This window comes from Patagioenas fasciata, chromosome 7 (genome assembly GCF_037038585.1).
Source record: "Patagioenas fasciata isolate bPatFas1 chromosome 7, bPatFas1.hap1, whole genome shotgun sequence".
Classification (NCBI taxonomy): domain Eukaryota; kingdom Metazoa; phylum Chordata; class Aves; order Columbiformes; family Columbidae; genus Patagioenas; species Patagioenas fasciata.
The window spans coordinates 25,057,507-25,072,782 of NC_092526.1; the positions used below are offsets into that span (position 1 = coordinate 25,057,507).

Genomic DNA, 15,276 nt, shown 5'->3' on the forward strand with positions numbered 1-15,276 from the left:
AAAATAATATTTTGAGAAACATCAAAATTTCTGTGCAATTTTACCAGGATTGAACATGTACCTTTACGTGGTGGAGGTTCTGGTTTTTCAGGAGCTTCAATGTGTACCTTTTCTTCTGAAACCACTTTCTTGGGCACCTCAGGCACTTTAAAGAAAGTAATTAATTTAATTTGTATGAAATTCAAATATATGTCTGCAGCACTAAGAAACTTAGAAAAAGTAAAACCCCTGAACATCAAAAGCATCAGTGGTTTTGGATGTGAATGTCAACTTTTTTCTTTGCCTACGGAATCATTCTCTCTGATGTCTTACTGAGGTACAGGAGCCAAAACTACAATTTAAACAACAAAAGTATTTTATAGCATATTTATAGTAAAAGTAAATTAGTAATATGTTAAAATGGTACTCTAGACAATGAAGAGTTTTTCTTTCATTAATTGTGTACAGCAATTTGCTGGTGGAGGTTCTGGCTTCTTTGGTACTTTAACTGGAACCTCTTCTGTGATCGCTTTCTTTGGTGTCTCAGGCACTTGAAAAATATTTAGAACTTTTACTATAAGAATTTCATAAACAATATTAAAGCATAACAGCAGAACAGTATTAGTGAGAACATTAATTACCAAGATCTGTTTTTGGCACAAAACACATCTGTTCACTTGAAAAACCTTTAAGAACAGAAGAAAATTCTAACAGATGTCTTGGATACTGTCTTTTATAGTGTTAAAACAATAAAAGAGTGATGTGTTTGATTCTGTGAATTTTGTCATAATGACAAGTACCTTTAGCTGGTGGAACTGCTGGTTTTTTAGGCTCTGCAACAGGTATTTTCTCCTCTGGGACTTTCTTGGGCACTTCTGGCACTTTAAAATTAATAATTATGTTAATACTAAGAAGTTAATGAAATTTAAATAGCTTGAAGTAGAAAAAGAAACAAACAAGAGGACATCAGGTAACATCAACTAAACATAAAAATCTTTAACAGATAGGCTTTCTGCTCTCAATCTTGATCAAGTCATCTAAGAGAAGAGGCTGCTCCCAAAAATGAAATACAAAAATCACAGTTTATAAGATAGAAAGACGGGGGACAAGTATCAAAAAGGTTGTATCATTGAAAGTAAGACAAATCATTGTCATGGCTTTATTAATGACAAGTACTTTTGGCTGGCTTTTTAGGCACAGTAACTTTGATTTTCTCTTCTACAACTACTTCCTTCGGTGCTTTAGGCACTTTAAGGAATGAGATTGTTTTCAGTTATATGAAATTTTACAACTATGTTCAAAACTTTTCAGTAGAAATTGCAAAGTTGGGAGGTTCTTAATGGAATCATTGATTTGTCATGTTTATTTACTTCAGGTTCTAAGTTCCTGCAAAGTCTAAGGAAACACCTCAGAGTCTTTTGGAGTGTCTTCTCCTTCTACATTACATTCTTTTTCAGTTTTATTCAACCATTTGACTAAGGCTGCCGTTGTCCATTCTGTATTCCTTGTCGTATTCTTCAATGCATGATGATGTCTTGGCATCAATTTTTCAATGATGCATGAAGGGTTTTCTCTGGTATTAGACATCTGTATCTCTTATTCTATACTTTGAAATTATTAAACTTTCTTTTGGGGCTAATATTTTACTGTCAGTAGGGAGCATTTCAGATGACAGAAGTCCTGTTTTCTCTTTAAGATTTCTGCTGTGGTTCTCAAGTATCAGACTCATCTCTGCCAAGCCAAAACAGTATTTCTACCACAGTGGTACACTGATTAAAGCTATGATTTAAAAAGAAAAATTTTCAAAACAAAACTGTGGGCACAAAATTAAAAGTAATAAGACAATACAAACAACCAAAAAATTAATCTGCAGAATCAAGGTAAAGGTTTTTTTCTCTTCTAAATTTTAGTTGTTCATAGTGCAACATACCTTTGGCTAGTGGTGGTTCTGGTTTTCTAGGCACAGCAATGGGTACCTTCTCTTCTGGAATTTTCTTGGGCACCTCTGGCACTTTAAAGAGAAAAACATTCATTTTTGTTATAATTAAGGCATTTTAAAATATGTAAATTATTATGGAAGAGTCTCACAAGAAGTATATGAGAAAGAAATGTATGATCAGATACAAAAAGAGATATGTCATACAAAAAATTTATAGTTACATAGTACTAGGATTTTAATAAATGAGAAATAAGGGGTAAATTTTTCTTTTACTGTAAACCCAGTTGCCCAAGAGAAAGAGAAATGCCCTTGTCAGAGAGGCACAATTATTGACATATTATAAGCTTTAGGTGGTATTAGTCTTGGCACTTTAGGCACAGCAATACTTACTTTCTTTTTGGAGACAGATTTCTTAGGTACCTTGGACACTTTAAAGATATTAGTGTACTTTCAAGAATTACAAAAATAAAACATGCAATACAGAGAAATAACACAAAACAAGTATTTGTATAAGGATACTGTGACAACAGTTACATGTTCTGAAAAGTCTCCGTGGTTTTATCCCTTTGGCAAACAAGTTGGAAGCGACTTTGCTGGGTATCTTTTGTCATGCATGGTGACATGCCACACAAGCTGCTAGTTCAGGCAGGCTTCTAAAATACCTGAATGAATTGTAACAACTGGTTTCTCTGCATAATGCTATTTCCATTCAAAATTGAATCAATTGATCCCTAAGTTTAACATCAACCATATGAAAGAGAAAGCACATCATATACTTCTCGCTTGAGTGTTGATAGAATGTCTATGGCTGTTCGCAGCACCTATAAACACCTATGATGGGAAAATGTTTGTTCTGTAAATCTCTCTCAGCTAGAGTTTTCCTTATTTTCAGTCTCTTTGACTAGTTTCTGATACAATTCCAGTGCCATCACAATGGATTACTCTTGGATAGAAGAAACAGACAAACTCAACTAATTTTTATTGATTTAACAACAAAAAACAAAGGACAGGAGAAACTTAAAGCAAAAGGAGAAGGAAAGGATATGTTGACCTACACCTTAGGCAGTTGGAGCTTCTAGCTTTTTAGACAGAGGAACTGTTTTTCTCTTCAGGAATAGTTATCCTGGGCAATTCAGGAACTTGAAAGATATTTATTGATTTTAATTTTATGATCTAAAGACAAGCTGCGAAACAGGAAAAGGGACATATACAACATAAATGCCACAAGTGGACCATGAACTATTAAATCAGAGACAACATAAGAAACAGAAGATGTTACCATCAAAAGACCTCAGTTCTATTAGGCTATCAAAGTACCTTTAGATGGTGGAGATTCTGGTCTTACAGGCACAGGAACAGGTTCTGGTTTTTTAGGCACAGCAATAGGCACCTTCTCTTCTGGAACAGCTTTCTTAATGACTGTGGGCACTTTAAAGATATTAGTTCATTTTAAGTATTTATCCAGAATAGAAAGATAAGTCATAAAAAATCCCAAGTTTGTGATGTAAGTAAAGTACTGAGAGAATGAACACAAATATTAATTACATCGAACAAGAACTAAAGCACAAACACAAATAATTTAATTTTCCTGGAGTTCATGACTGCAAATCGCAGGAAGAGATGATGAAGAACATATATACCTCTAGGTGCTGGAGCCTCCTCTTTTTGGTGAACAGTAGAAATTTCTTCTTCTATGTGTATCTCCTCATAAACTTCATGTACTTGAAAGATATTAGTTTAAACACTTAAATTAACTTAGAATATCTTCAGAAAAAGAGACAATGTTGAAGACAACAAACATAATCAAATATTTAAGCTCACATTAAGATACACAGGTCTACTTTATATCTACCCTCAAAATTAGGATTATTTCAAACAAAGGAAGACAAAGATCTCATATTCTACCCTGACGCAATCTCTGCAGCTTGCCAGCAGAGAGATGTGTGCGATATCTTAAATTGGGCTGCTACCTTGAGTGCAAAGAGATAGGTCCTGTCTGTCTAAGCTCTGTCACTTTTTCTATTCCTTTTTTCTTCCCCTCAGACTGATGTCAAGTAGCAGGGTCCCTTGCAATTCCCTCTTCTGCACATAAAGCTAATTTTCCCCTTGTGAAAAACTAAAGGTGATATAATTTTTTTTTATTGATTTTATACTGTTGTAGCTAACTAAAGCTGATAACTAAACTCTAGTTTACAGTAGAAAAAATGTTCTCAAAATAATTAAAGGTTTATATATGAAAACATTTATTTTAATCCTTCAATACCTACTCAAATATATTATACCTTTAAAGTGTGAAGCTTCTTCTTTAGGCAGAGCAGGAGGTATTTTTTCTTTGCGGACAGCTTTCTTTGGTACTTCAGGAACTTAAAAATATTGGTTTATTTTAGAAATTTACACTAGGACACAAGTACTACAGATTTATCGAACAACAAAAAAATTCTACTAGAAAAACATGAAAATATATGGTATTAACCTGTGAATACAACTTAACAACTTCACTGTTTTTCTAACTCTTAGCACTTACAGGTCTGAATTTACTGTTCTCTGAAAAGATAGTACTTATTTTTTAAATTTCTTATCAAAGAATCTTTAAGAATTTTGGCAATTTAACTTTTTTTTTTTTTAATTTTGAAATTACCTATAAAAGCAAAGTAAAACTCCAGAGTGATTGACTAGATATTATGTTTCAAACATCTACAGAGGTCTTCGGCACTGGAATTTTATTACAAAACTATGTTTTATGAAAAAAAAAACAAAAAAAGTGGCTTTATATTTTGTCCTGATTTAAAGTCTAACCTTAATTTTGACATTATTAAAGTCCCTGACAGGACTGCAAAGAGTGCTTCTGCAAAGAAGCTTCTGCCACAACCTTTTAGATTTTTTAAAATATATTGTCAGAAAAAGTATTTTGGGAAATAGAACATGAGACAAGAAGTCAAAATAATATAAGGTTAATCCCTGGACCTGCTATGAATTCCCTGTCTATTATGTTTCTTTGTATTTGTCTAATTTTGCCTTATTAACTTTTAAATTCTTGATGCAGCATGTATTAATCTGTTTGAACAGCTGCTAAGACAAGACGAAAATAAGAATTTCTATAAAATGTTCCTTAAATTTGCTTTCCTGAATGATGAATTATTCTGTCTTAGTAATTGTTCTTTATTTGAACATATGAAGATTTTTTGAATTCTTTGTAAATGGTTGCAAAATTATTACATTTTTACTTTCTGATCTCCCCCTATGTATGCTCTCTAAGATAAAAAAAACAAACAGACAAGATTTACCCTTGCAACAAGAGATCAAATGGAAGAAAGCAGTGTATATTGCACCTGCTCATGTTGTTCAAGAAAAACAAGCAGGTTGGGTTTCTCATTTTGTGCCTCACTTTTGAGAATAGAGAAAATCCATTTGGAGGTCATGTACCTTTAGCTGGAGGAACTTCTTCTGCAGGTACAGCAGCAGGTATTTTCTTCAGTGGGACAGTTTTCTTTGTCACTGCAGGTACTTCAAAGATATTACATTTTTTTTTTTTTTAAGAACACTATAATATACAAAACATAAATAACAAAGAAGCAATGACAGACACATGGCGTCTATGGAAACATTGGAATGTACACATTAAATAACAGATTAGCACACAGATGGAATGATGAAGATGAATAACTAATTTGCAGGGATCACATTGCTTCATAGATAGCTTGAGTAACTGGTGTACCTTTAGCTGCTGGAGCTTCTGGTTCACTAGGAATAACAACAGGGACTTTTTCTTCCATTGGAACTTCTCTGTGAACTTCAGGCTCTTTAAAGATATTAGTTTATTTAACATATTTTAATATTATTTACAAGACAAGATTAGAAAGACAAGATATAATGCAAAAAGCAGACATGTATATGGACAAAGAACTGCATAAAGTATTTAAATATCTCATTTCAGCCTGATCATTTACCTGCTATTGCTAGAGGTGACCATTCCCAGTTCACAAAATACAAGTCTACAGAAATATTTCATTTTATTTTCTAGTTACTTAGTTCTATTTATTAGATAGAAATTATAATTGAAATTCACATGTCCTCATCTAGTGTTATCTATATCCCAGCTTAAAATTTAATTGTCTTAACTCAGTACGGCTGTTGAACCAGCATCTACTTAAGTTCATTTGTTTGGTCCAATGTGGCTAACGTGCTTGCCTGGATCAGAAACTTAGATTCTCCTATTCATACTTCTTTCTCCCATTAATAAAGAAGAGAAAAACGCTTTAAAAATGTTAAACTATGACTAAATTCAGAGGGAGAATCTCAAAGACACAGATGGAAGTTACTTCTAGATAATTAAAAAAATAATTGAAAATGTCTCATATTTTACAGAACAATCTAGAGCACAAATTGATATATTCTCTGCAATTTACTGTTTGGTAGATGTGTCATTGATGTACCTTCATACAAAGGAGGCTCCTCTTCTCTGGGAATAATGGTGGGTACTTTCTCCTCAAGGAGATCTCTCTTACGAAACTCAGGAACTTCAAAGATATTAGCTTTCTTTTAGTAACCTCAAAATACTTTTCAGCTTTTAAAATCCCAAACAGAAATAAACCCAGAATATTATTCAGTTCTAGAACTGCCTCGCTGGAACAAATAATTATGTGAATAAATTTATATCTTCTGCTCTGAAAGAACATAAGCCATTTGCTTTTCTCACTGCATTATCTTATTTTTCCTTGGGATATGTGTAGCAGCTTTAATGGTTTTAACTTACTAGCTGTCGCCCTATTACTTCCTCATCAATATGACTTTCATAAACGAACCTATTTACTGTTTAGTATGTGCATAGCATATATCTGAAATGTTTGCCTCCGAGTTTTCAATTTATCAGTGAGAGCTAAGTCTGCACTTAGAGACTCTTGCCATGGTGTAAAGAACATGAGGATCATTTTAGAAGATGTTAGTTAGGAAAAATGACAGAAATATTTCCTTTCCACTAAATCTCATATCAAAAGTTCCTTTACCTTTCATTGGTGGAATTTCTATTTCAGTTGTATGTGTAGGTTTCTTTTCTTCAGGGACAGTTCTTTTAACAACAGCTGGCCCTTTAAGACACAATTAACTTTTAGGGCTTTCAAAGTTATTTGGAAGAAGTTAGAAGAAGAACAAATCTAACAAGGAAGAGTCATAAAACAACAAAGGATTAAATGCTTCCTGAAAGAACATCTATGTTAATTTTGAAGGTTAGACAGAATAATAACATATTAAAAACATTCTTGAAAGACGGCCATACATTTGGATGGCAGAATCTCCTTCCCGTTCAGAAGAAACAAAAGTATTATTTCACAGAATCACAGAATGTTAGTGATTGGAAGGGACATCGAAAGATCATCTAGTCCAATCCCCCTGCTGGAGCAGGAACACTTAGATTTCTTTCTGAACTACCTTCATATGTAGCTTAGCAACAGAACACAGATTTTTTTAAAAGTGACTCACACATATTTTCAACAAATGGCTTGAAAGAAACAGACAAAAGATGACTCAGTCACAAACAGTTGAAAAAAACATCATGAGGACATGAAACATACACACATCTTTCTCAACAAATAATGAAGACCAAAGACTGAAATCAAAGTTCATAATTCATGAGGACAATGCAGACAAAGTATACCTTTAGCTGGGGGAGGTATTTCCTTTTTAGGAACAGCAGGTAGTACTTTTTCTTTTGGAACAGGTTTCTTCGGCACTGCTGGCACTTTAAAGACATTGGTATTTTTTTAAGAACTTTTGCAGTATGAACATTATGCAACAGAACATAAACAAAAAGCAAACACTGTAAAGCGTGGCTTTGCAGGCCACACATCTGGACTATTTTGCTCGGATTCACATAGCTAGAGTATTCGATATTCACTAAAGAAAAACATTGCTCTTGTTGGGTGAATTTTTGACTGGGATAAGTCATAACAATTAGGTTTCATGAAATATCAGCTCTAATTAATGCTAGCTGGGAATATGATAAGGCTTTAAGTTCATATCGACTAACTCCAAGTCTTTAGGCAAAAAACCCCACAACCCTTCCCCACTGATTTAATTCTGATAATTTGTATGAGAAACAACTACAAAAGTTAGCACAAAATTAATTTCTGGCAAATTAAGTGCTCTGAACAGAAAATTGCAGAGCTGTAGACTAGTACACAAACTCTACTAGCACTGACACCTGCTATTCATGCTTATCTTTTGTAGAGACTGACACAGAGAACATGTATTAAGATTATATGCTCTCCAGCACATCATCAGGTTTCACTGATATGGCACTATAACTCAACAGACTTTTATTAATTTATTAGTCTGCTTGTTTTCAATCATTAGCTATATAATGTCACTGATATTGCAATGGCAAAAATTAGATCTTGATGGTTGAGCCTGCACTTCCTTTGTCCTCAAAAGTAATTTGCCTCAGCTTTGATTTATTAAAAACCAGTATTGTTTTAGTAACTTAATCCCTGTCTTTGACTGCACTGTGAAAGAAAATTAAGGGTCTAGCAGTCAAATCAGAACAGATAAATGACTGGATTTGGTGATTCAGAGACTCAGACTATGTTTTCAAATTTATCTAATAGCTCATGTACCTTTAGCTGGTGGAGTTTCTTTTTTAGGAACAGGAACAGGTACTTTTGCTTCTGGTAGTGGCCTTTTAGGCACCTCAGGCACTTTAAAAAATATTTCATTATGGATTTTAAGTTATTTATGAGGAATTACAAGAGACACAAAAACAGCAAGCAAAGCAATCTCTTATTTGCAGAGGAGCCACCTCAACGTTTACGGACAGACAAGTGAACAACCCCTTATCTCAGAGTTCTTGAGCAATGAAAGTTAAAGAATATCAGTGTACATCTTTCTGGTGCATTAGTTTGGCATGAGGGATCCTACAGACCTACATGAGTAACTCATGGGAGCTAATCTGTACACAAGAAACAAATACTGACACATGAAAACATTTAATTCAGGCTGAGGCTGAACTGCATCAGAAAATTATAATCTACTTTGCTTGTTTCATATCTATACTAGTTCTTGGGTAGTCAGATTGGGAATCCTCCCATTCCATGCCAAAGGGAAGGATTCCATAGGAAGGAGTAGAAGAGATAAAATCATTGAATGGATTTATCATTACCAGCAACAGACAGACATAAGACTACAAATGGAGAAAAATATAAACAAACACCCAAAGGAGGCCTAAGCAGTAGCTGGAAACACAGCAAACTATAAGAATAAAGAAACCATTACTTGATGTACCTATAGCTGGCTGGATTTTGTAAGCTTCCTCATATTTCTCATAGATCTCTTCCTTCTCCTTAAACTCATACTTTCCATAGACATCTTCTTTCTCCTCAGCCTCCTCTTCATATTCCTGTTCCTGCATCTCCTTGTATCTCTCAGGTTCTTCAGGTTCCTCATATGCCTCAATTTCTTCAGTTTCAGGAACCTCGAACTCTTCAATACTTTCATATGTCTCATACTTCTCATACTCTTCATATGCATACTCATACTTCTCCACCACAGGAGCCGGTGCAGGGACTTTTTCTTTCCGGATAATTTTCTTGGATACTTCAGGCACTTTAGAAACAGTATTATTGTTACTACCTTACAATTATTTTTTTCTTTTTTTTTTTTTTCCTCACACTTAGTCAAGGCAATCTACATAGAACAGAAAATGTACATGATAATCAGAAGCATAAGCTACTTTCAAATATAAGAACATGCTCCTGAAGCAGTAGATATATTATAAAAGATTTTAGGAATGAGTAGGAAAACCAAGTCTTTAGGAGGAAAAGAAAGAAATATATCCGTACCTTTAGTCGGTGTTGGTTCTTTGGGTTTGGGCACAACAGCTGGAACTTTCTTTTCTGCAACAGCTCTTTTATGCACCTCAGGGACTTTAAAGAGATGGATTTCATTTTAGGTATTTTAACAAAAACACTTTAAAGCAGTATAAATAAAAAAGCACAAGAAACAGAGTTTTATGCTTCTACAATGCAAACATTTATAATTCAGAGTTTGAACATAAATTCCAACGGAAATTTCATATGACAATGACAAAAGTTAGAAAGAAGAAAGTCAAGAGTATTTTTAACATAAACATTAATTATAATCAGAGTATATATACCTTTTGCAGCTGGAACCTCCACTTTTTCAGGGGTGGCAACAGGTACCTTCTCTTCAGGAGCAACCTTCTTAGGCATCTTGGGTACTTTAAAGATAGGACCTAACTTGAGTGTTCTTTTGCACAATTTTTAAATAGACACAAACCCAGAAGCTTACAAACAGCAGAACAACAACTTACAAACAAATCGTACAGTGACAAATGTAATACAAGATAGACATATCAATAGTATAGTGACAAATATAATACAAGAGAGACAAACTCAACATATATGAAGAATGTCATGTATTATTGATAACAGCATTTACAAACTGTGATACCTTTGGCTGGTGGAGGTGGCACCTTTTTAGGAACAAGTTCTTTCTCTTCAGGAACAGGTTTCTTAGGCATCTCAGGCACTTTAAAGACATTATTGTATTTTAAGAATGTAATCCGCCAGTAGTACGAGAAAGACAACAGAAAACATACACAAACATTGTGAAATAAGAACTGATCTGCAGAGCGTATTTAAATGTTTTAAAGATGAAACAGAAATTAGAACAAAAGACATTTTATATCCAAAGACAGACTTCTTGAACAAATCAAATAAATTCAGAGGTTATTCTTGCTAGGAATTTGACAAGTACTCTGAGACATCAATACAGAAAGACAGCAGGGACACAAAACTAACATAAATAACGAACAAAATAAAACAGAGACACTGAATGAGAACAATACATAGTTTTCTTAGCTATTTATTCATATACCTTTTGCTGGAGGAACCTCCAGTTTCTCAGGAGTGTGTACGGGTATTTTTTCTTTTTGGACAGGTTTCTTAGGAATCTCTGGCTCTTTAAAGATATCATTTTGCAAACACGTTTTAAAATTACATTCAGAGCATTACAAACACAAAGAAAAACACGAAACAAGATCACAACCTCTTCAAAATGATAATGAAGATTTACATACAACTTAGAACAAGAAATAAAGATGAATTTCAGTGAACCCAAAAGATATAATGAATAGCTTGCAAGAAAGATCATGTACCTTTTGCTGGCATAGATTCCTCTAGAACACTTTCCTCTTCTTCCTCAGGAACAAAAATGGGAACCTTTTCTTCAGGCACAACTTTCTTTGCCACTTCAGGCACTTTAAAGATATTATTTTAAGAACTTTACTTTGACAACATGACAAAGAAAAATTCATAACATAAACCACAAGGACACCAACTTTAAAGTAACAACAGTAGTAAGTAAGAAGGGAAAGTATTAGTTGTTTTCCGCTCCCTGAAAACAGCTAAGTGCAGTTGGGTTACAAGGACGATATGAGGATTAGCTCTTTTGCCCAATTTTTAATTACACAACATCATTGCTAATGGAAAATATTAGCAAAATATGAGAGGTTGTAGAAGATTATTAGTATCTCATTTTTTAATAAAAAACTTCCAGTGTCTGCTTTTCATTTTTTTTTCTAAAAAAACTCAGCTGCTGAGGTAGAATTTGCTGAGCACCAAAGGATGATCTCTGTAATAGTCCACCTCCACTTTAGAGTTCACATTTGGGTTATATCTTCTGGTTACTTGTATGGTCAGTTGTGATTTGATTTTTATATAATTTAGCTAAAGGGCTTGAGATTCTAGCATACTCTCAAGGTACATGTCAGAACGATCTCCCTGAATTGAAGAGAGTAAGGCCCATAAAATACTATTCCAGGCATTTTGTTTAAACAAAATTTAAATTAAACATCAGTTCTGAACATCGATATCACAATGAATTCTTTCACTCAAAGCCATCACTTAAAATGGAAAACAAGGAGATCATTCAATGCCTGATACTCAGCACACTCAAGTTAATGACAATAAATAGACAATCAACCCCTGTCTGAGACCTAGCGCTGCTCACTACAGGGGAGAAGCAGGGGGCCAGAACCAAGGATCTCACTTTACATGAGTATAAATTGATTTTTAATTTTTGGTTCCAACGAAATACAAAAATGTAAGGGAGAGCAATTATCTGCACAAACCACAATTTGATATACCTTTAGGTGGTGCAATTTTCTTTACTTTAGGAACAGCAACAGGTACTTTGTCTTCTGGGACAGCTCTCTTGGATACCTCTGGCACTTTAAAGATATTGTTTTGATAAGAAATTTTCAATTACTTTTAGAGCATCAAAACTACTAACACCACGGAACAAAGTGACAAAGACCAACAAGATGAAGAAAACCCCACTCAGAACAATAATTAACATTTACAGCCAGCTTAAAACAATCAAAAGAGATGAAGATCTTTTAACGAATGGAGTGAAGCTCTCTGATAACTTTCAAGAAGGAATGGTGTACCTTTTGCTGGTATCTCTGGAACAGCTTCCTCTTCTTCTTCAGGAACAAAAATAGGCACATCTTCAGGGGGAGGTCTTGGTATTTCTGGAACTTTGAAGATAGTATTTAATTGTAGAAAACTTAGACACAACATCAGAAACTGAGAGACAACTTACACAGAAGCTAAGTATGAATTAACATTCATCACAAACCACAAAAACACTTCCGTTAAATTCTAATAACAAACATACAGAAACAGTAAGAAGAACCATCCACATGATAAGTTATAAGAAGAGATACCTTTCGCTGGTGGAGGTGCTGGCTTTTTATGTACAGGGACAGGTACCTTCTTTTCTGGAACTTGCTTGGGCTCTTCAGGCACTTCAAAGACATTTTTGTTTAAGAAATTGATTTTCAGTGTAACGCAAAACATACTGAAGTGATAGCTGTACAACTGATATAAAGATAACTACACAAATGTTGTAAAACTTAATTGTATATGAAAGATAACATTGATTTTTATCTACAGATTTATGCACAGATGTAAACACACAAACATACAGACTATAGCATTACAAACATGTAGTAAGGCTAAGGGGGAAGTCTGGCTGTTTAGGTACATTGTTTATCTTCGGAAGCATCTGCTTTTGAAACAGCATATGATTTTAAATAACTTAGTGATATAAGATCCAAAAGACTAAGACAATAGAAGACACAAACATAGAAACTTTCAAAGTGTAGAATAAGCATAACAGCCAAGACAAACAGAAACAGCCATAATACAATGTCCTGATCAAAAATACGTCAGTGAGTGGTTCAACAACAAACACAGTAGGACGAGGAATGAGACTGTTACTTGCAGTCTTCTAAAGCTCAAGAAACCAAACTAGAATTACACGGTTGAACCAGAAACAGGTGTACCTTTGGCTGGTGGAGGTTGTTCTGCTTTTTTAGGCACTGGGACAGGTACCTTCTCTTCTGGAACAGGTTTCTTTGGTACTTCAGGCACTTTAAAGATATCGTAGTGTAAGAATTTCATTTGTGAACCATAAGGTAAAGAACAATGATATGAATCAGTAAAGTGGAATGACAAAGAAGAACCATCAGAAATGGAAAACTCTCTTCACTCTCCATTACATTAAGAGGAAAGGTGAACAAAGATCAACTTTAAATTTTTTTTTTAACAAATTCAGTCAAGAGCTGATATACCTTTGCCTGGTGGAACTTCCTTCCTTTTTGGTACAGGAACAGGAAGCTTCTCTTCTGGCACAGGTTTCTTTTGCACTTCTGGAACTTAGTAAGATATTATTGTAAATTGAGCTTGGCACAAGACTCTAAAACACCATGACGTACAAACCAGTAACACTAAACTATTGAACACAAACACAAAGAACCACAATTCTTAAGAGCAACAATCCTTTTACCATCCTAGTATCTAACACAAATTAGAAGATAAGTGATGTCTAAAAGACCTCTCTGATCACAGTTAATGATAAGTTCAAATACCTTTAGCTGGGGGCGCTTCCTTCTTCGGTACTTGGACTTTCCTTTCAGGTACAGGTTTCTTCAGCACCTCAGTCACTTCAAAAACATTATTTTGGTTAAAAAATAATCCACAAGCTATTCAAAACAGAAATGAAACTAAAAAGAAGCACAAACATTTCATATGAAGAGCCCCCTCCAAAAATAACAGAAAAAAGTAACGATCAAGTAAAGCATCTGAAAAATACTCTGAATTGTATATTCAGAGGATGTCTGCTAGCATAAGGACGACATATACCTTTTGCTGGAGGAGCTTCTTTTTTCTTTAGAATAGCTATTTTTTCTTCGGGAACAGGCTTCTTGGGAACCTCAGGCACTTGAAAGATACCAGTAATGTTTTAAGTATTTACTTCTAAAACAACAGGAATATACAGTACCAGCAAGCAACACAAATACATACCCAGACCATACAGCTATGATTTAACATGGTTTGATCATGAAGACAAAATAAAATAGCAAACAGATCACATTAACTGCTATTATGTCCATTCTCCTTCCTCAGCCATTGAGGCCATCAATAAAAATGTTTTTAACTGATCAAAAGATTGACTTAAGACAGAGTTTAACTTTTTAGAACCATCTATTAAAGAAGACTAAGTGTCATGGTGGGGGACTTGGTAAGATACAATTTAATTTTTTCCTCCTATTTTTGAACATTTATTACAAACATTGTCATAAACAACTATTTAAATGCTGTATTACAAATTTTATGGTTTTATTACTTCTTATTTTCCCCTAGAGCTATGATCCTAATGCTTCTTAGGCATATAATAGGTTGTATCTGATCATGTTCAATAAGCCAAGATTTTATGTTTTGAATATATATTGCTGATTACATTTTCTTCCTCAGAAATTTCCAAGTGCTTCCCACATGTAAAAAGCAAGTATATCAAGTTTGCAAATTTATTTCCTTCAAACACAGAACTATAAACACATTACAAGTACCCAACAGTTTATACCACAATTTGTTGGGTAATGGCAATGTTTGAGAGTGGTTTACTTAGATGAAAAAAAAAAAAAAAAAAAAAATTCCTGACTCTGCTGAAAGCAACAGATTTTTGCTTTAACTGCAGTGAGGCAAAGGTCTCAAAATGTATTTTAACATTTTTTGCACTCTAAAACCCACAAATACCCATGCAAGTTTTATGATGGCAGGAGAATATTCCAACTGGCTCTGAGCATACTGAAGAAAGTTTGGAGCACTTATGAAATAAATTTAACTAGTATGATAGAGTCAAAGGAAATTTTATCTAACCCTAATCTTCTTGTTCAGGACTAACCTGGCTTTTGCAGTGTAGAGCCTGGCCTCTTCTAGTGCAAACAATGTTAATTATAGTTTTGGCATTCATTAATCTGTCACAAGAAATTCTGAACTTTT

The 15,276-nt window shown here is 34.1% G+C and overlaps 1 protein-coding gene across 4 annotated transcripts in view; it reads right to left on the minus strand.

Annotated features, from left to right (window-relative positions):
• Window positions 1-15,276, minus strand: part of TTN (titin) — a 246,538-nt gene that overhangs the window by 125,224 nt on the left and 106,038 nt on the right. For all 4 annotated transcript variants that reach the window (XM_071811135.1, XM_071811134.1, XM_071811136.1 and 1 more), the window contains 25 exons: window positions 14,137-14,214; window positions 13,863-13,937; window positions 13,566-13,649; window positions 13,278-13,364; window positions 12,657-12,737; window positions 12,378-12,467; window positions 12,075-12,158; window positions 11,085-11,186; window positions 10,805-10,888; window positions 10,379-10,456; window positions 10,062-10,145; window positions 9,748-9,831; window positions 9,191-9,511; window positions 8,527-8,607; window positions 7,569-7,652; window positions 6,922-7,002; window positions 6,352-6,435; window positions 5,634-5,717; window positions 5,342-5,422; window positions 4,201-4,281; window positions 3,559-3,639; window positions 3,236-3,346; window positions 1,910-1,990; window positions 780-860; window positions 62-145 (listed from right to left, as the gene is read on the minus strand). In XM_071811135.1, the coding sequence (XP_071667236.1) occupies window positions 62-145; window positions 780-860; window positions 1,910-1,990; window positions 3,236-3,346; window positions 3,559-3,639; window positions 4,201-4,281; window positions 5,342-5,422; window positions 5,634-5,717; window positions 6,352-6,435; window positions 6,922-7,002; window positions 7,569-7,652; window positions 8,527-8,607; window positions 9,191-9,511; window positions 9,748-9,831; window positions 10,062-10,145; window positions 10,379-10,456; window positions 10,805-10,888; window positions 11,085-11,186; window positions 12,075-12,158; window positions 12,378-12,467; window positions 12,657-12,737; window positions 13,278-13,364; window positions 13,566-13,649; window positions 13,863-13,937; window positions 14,137-14,214 (2,346 nt within the window). The remainder of the gene's footprint in view (window positions 1-61; window positions 146-779; window positions 861-1,909; window positions 1,991-3,235; window positions 3,347-3,558; window positions 3,640-4,200; window positions 4,282-5,341; window positions 5,423-5,633; window positions 5,718-6,351; window positions 6,436-6,921; window positions 7,003-7,568; window positions 7,653-8,526; window positions 8,608-9,190; window positions 9,512-9,747; window positions 9,832-10,061; window positions 10,146-10,378; window positions 10,457-10,804; window positions 10,889-11,084; window positions 11,187-12,074; window positions 12,159-12,377; window positions 12,468-12,656; window positions 12,738-13,277; window positions 13,365-13,565; window positions 13,650-13,862; window positions 13,938-14,136; window positions 14,215-15,276) is intronic.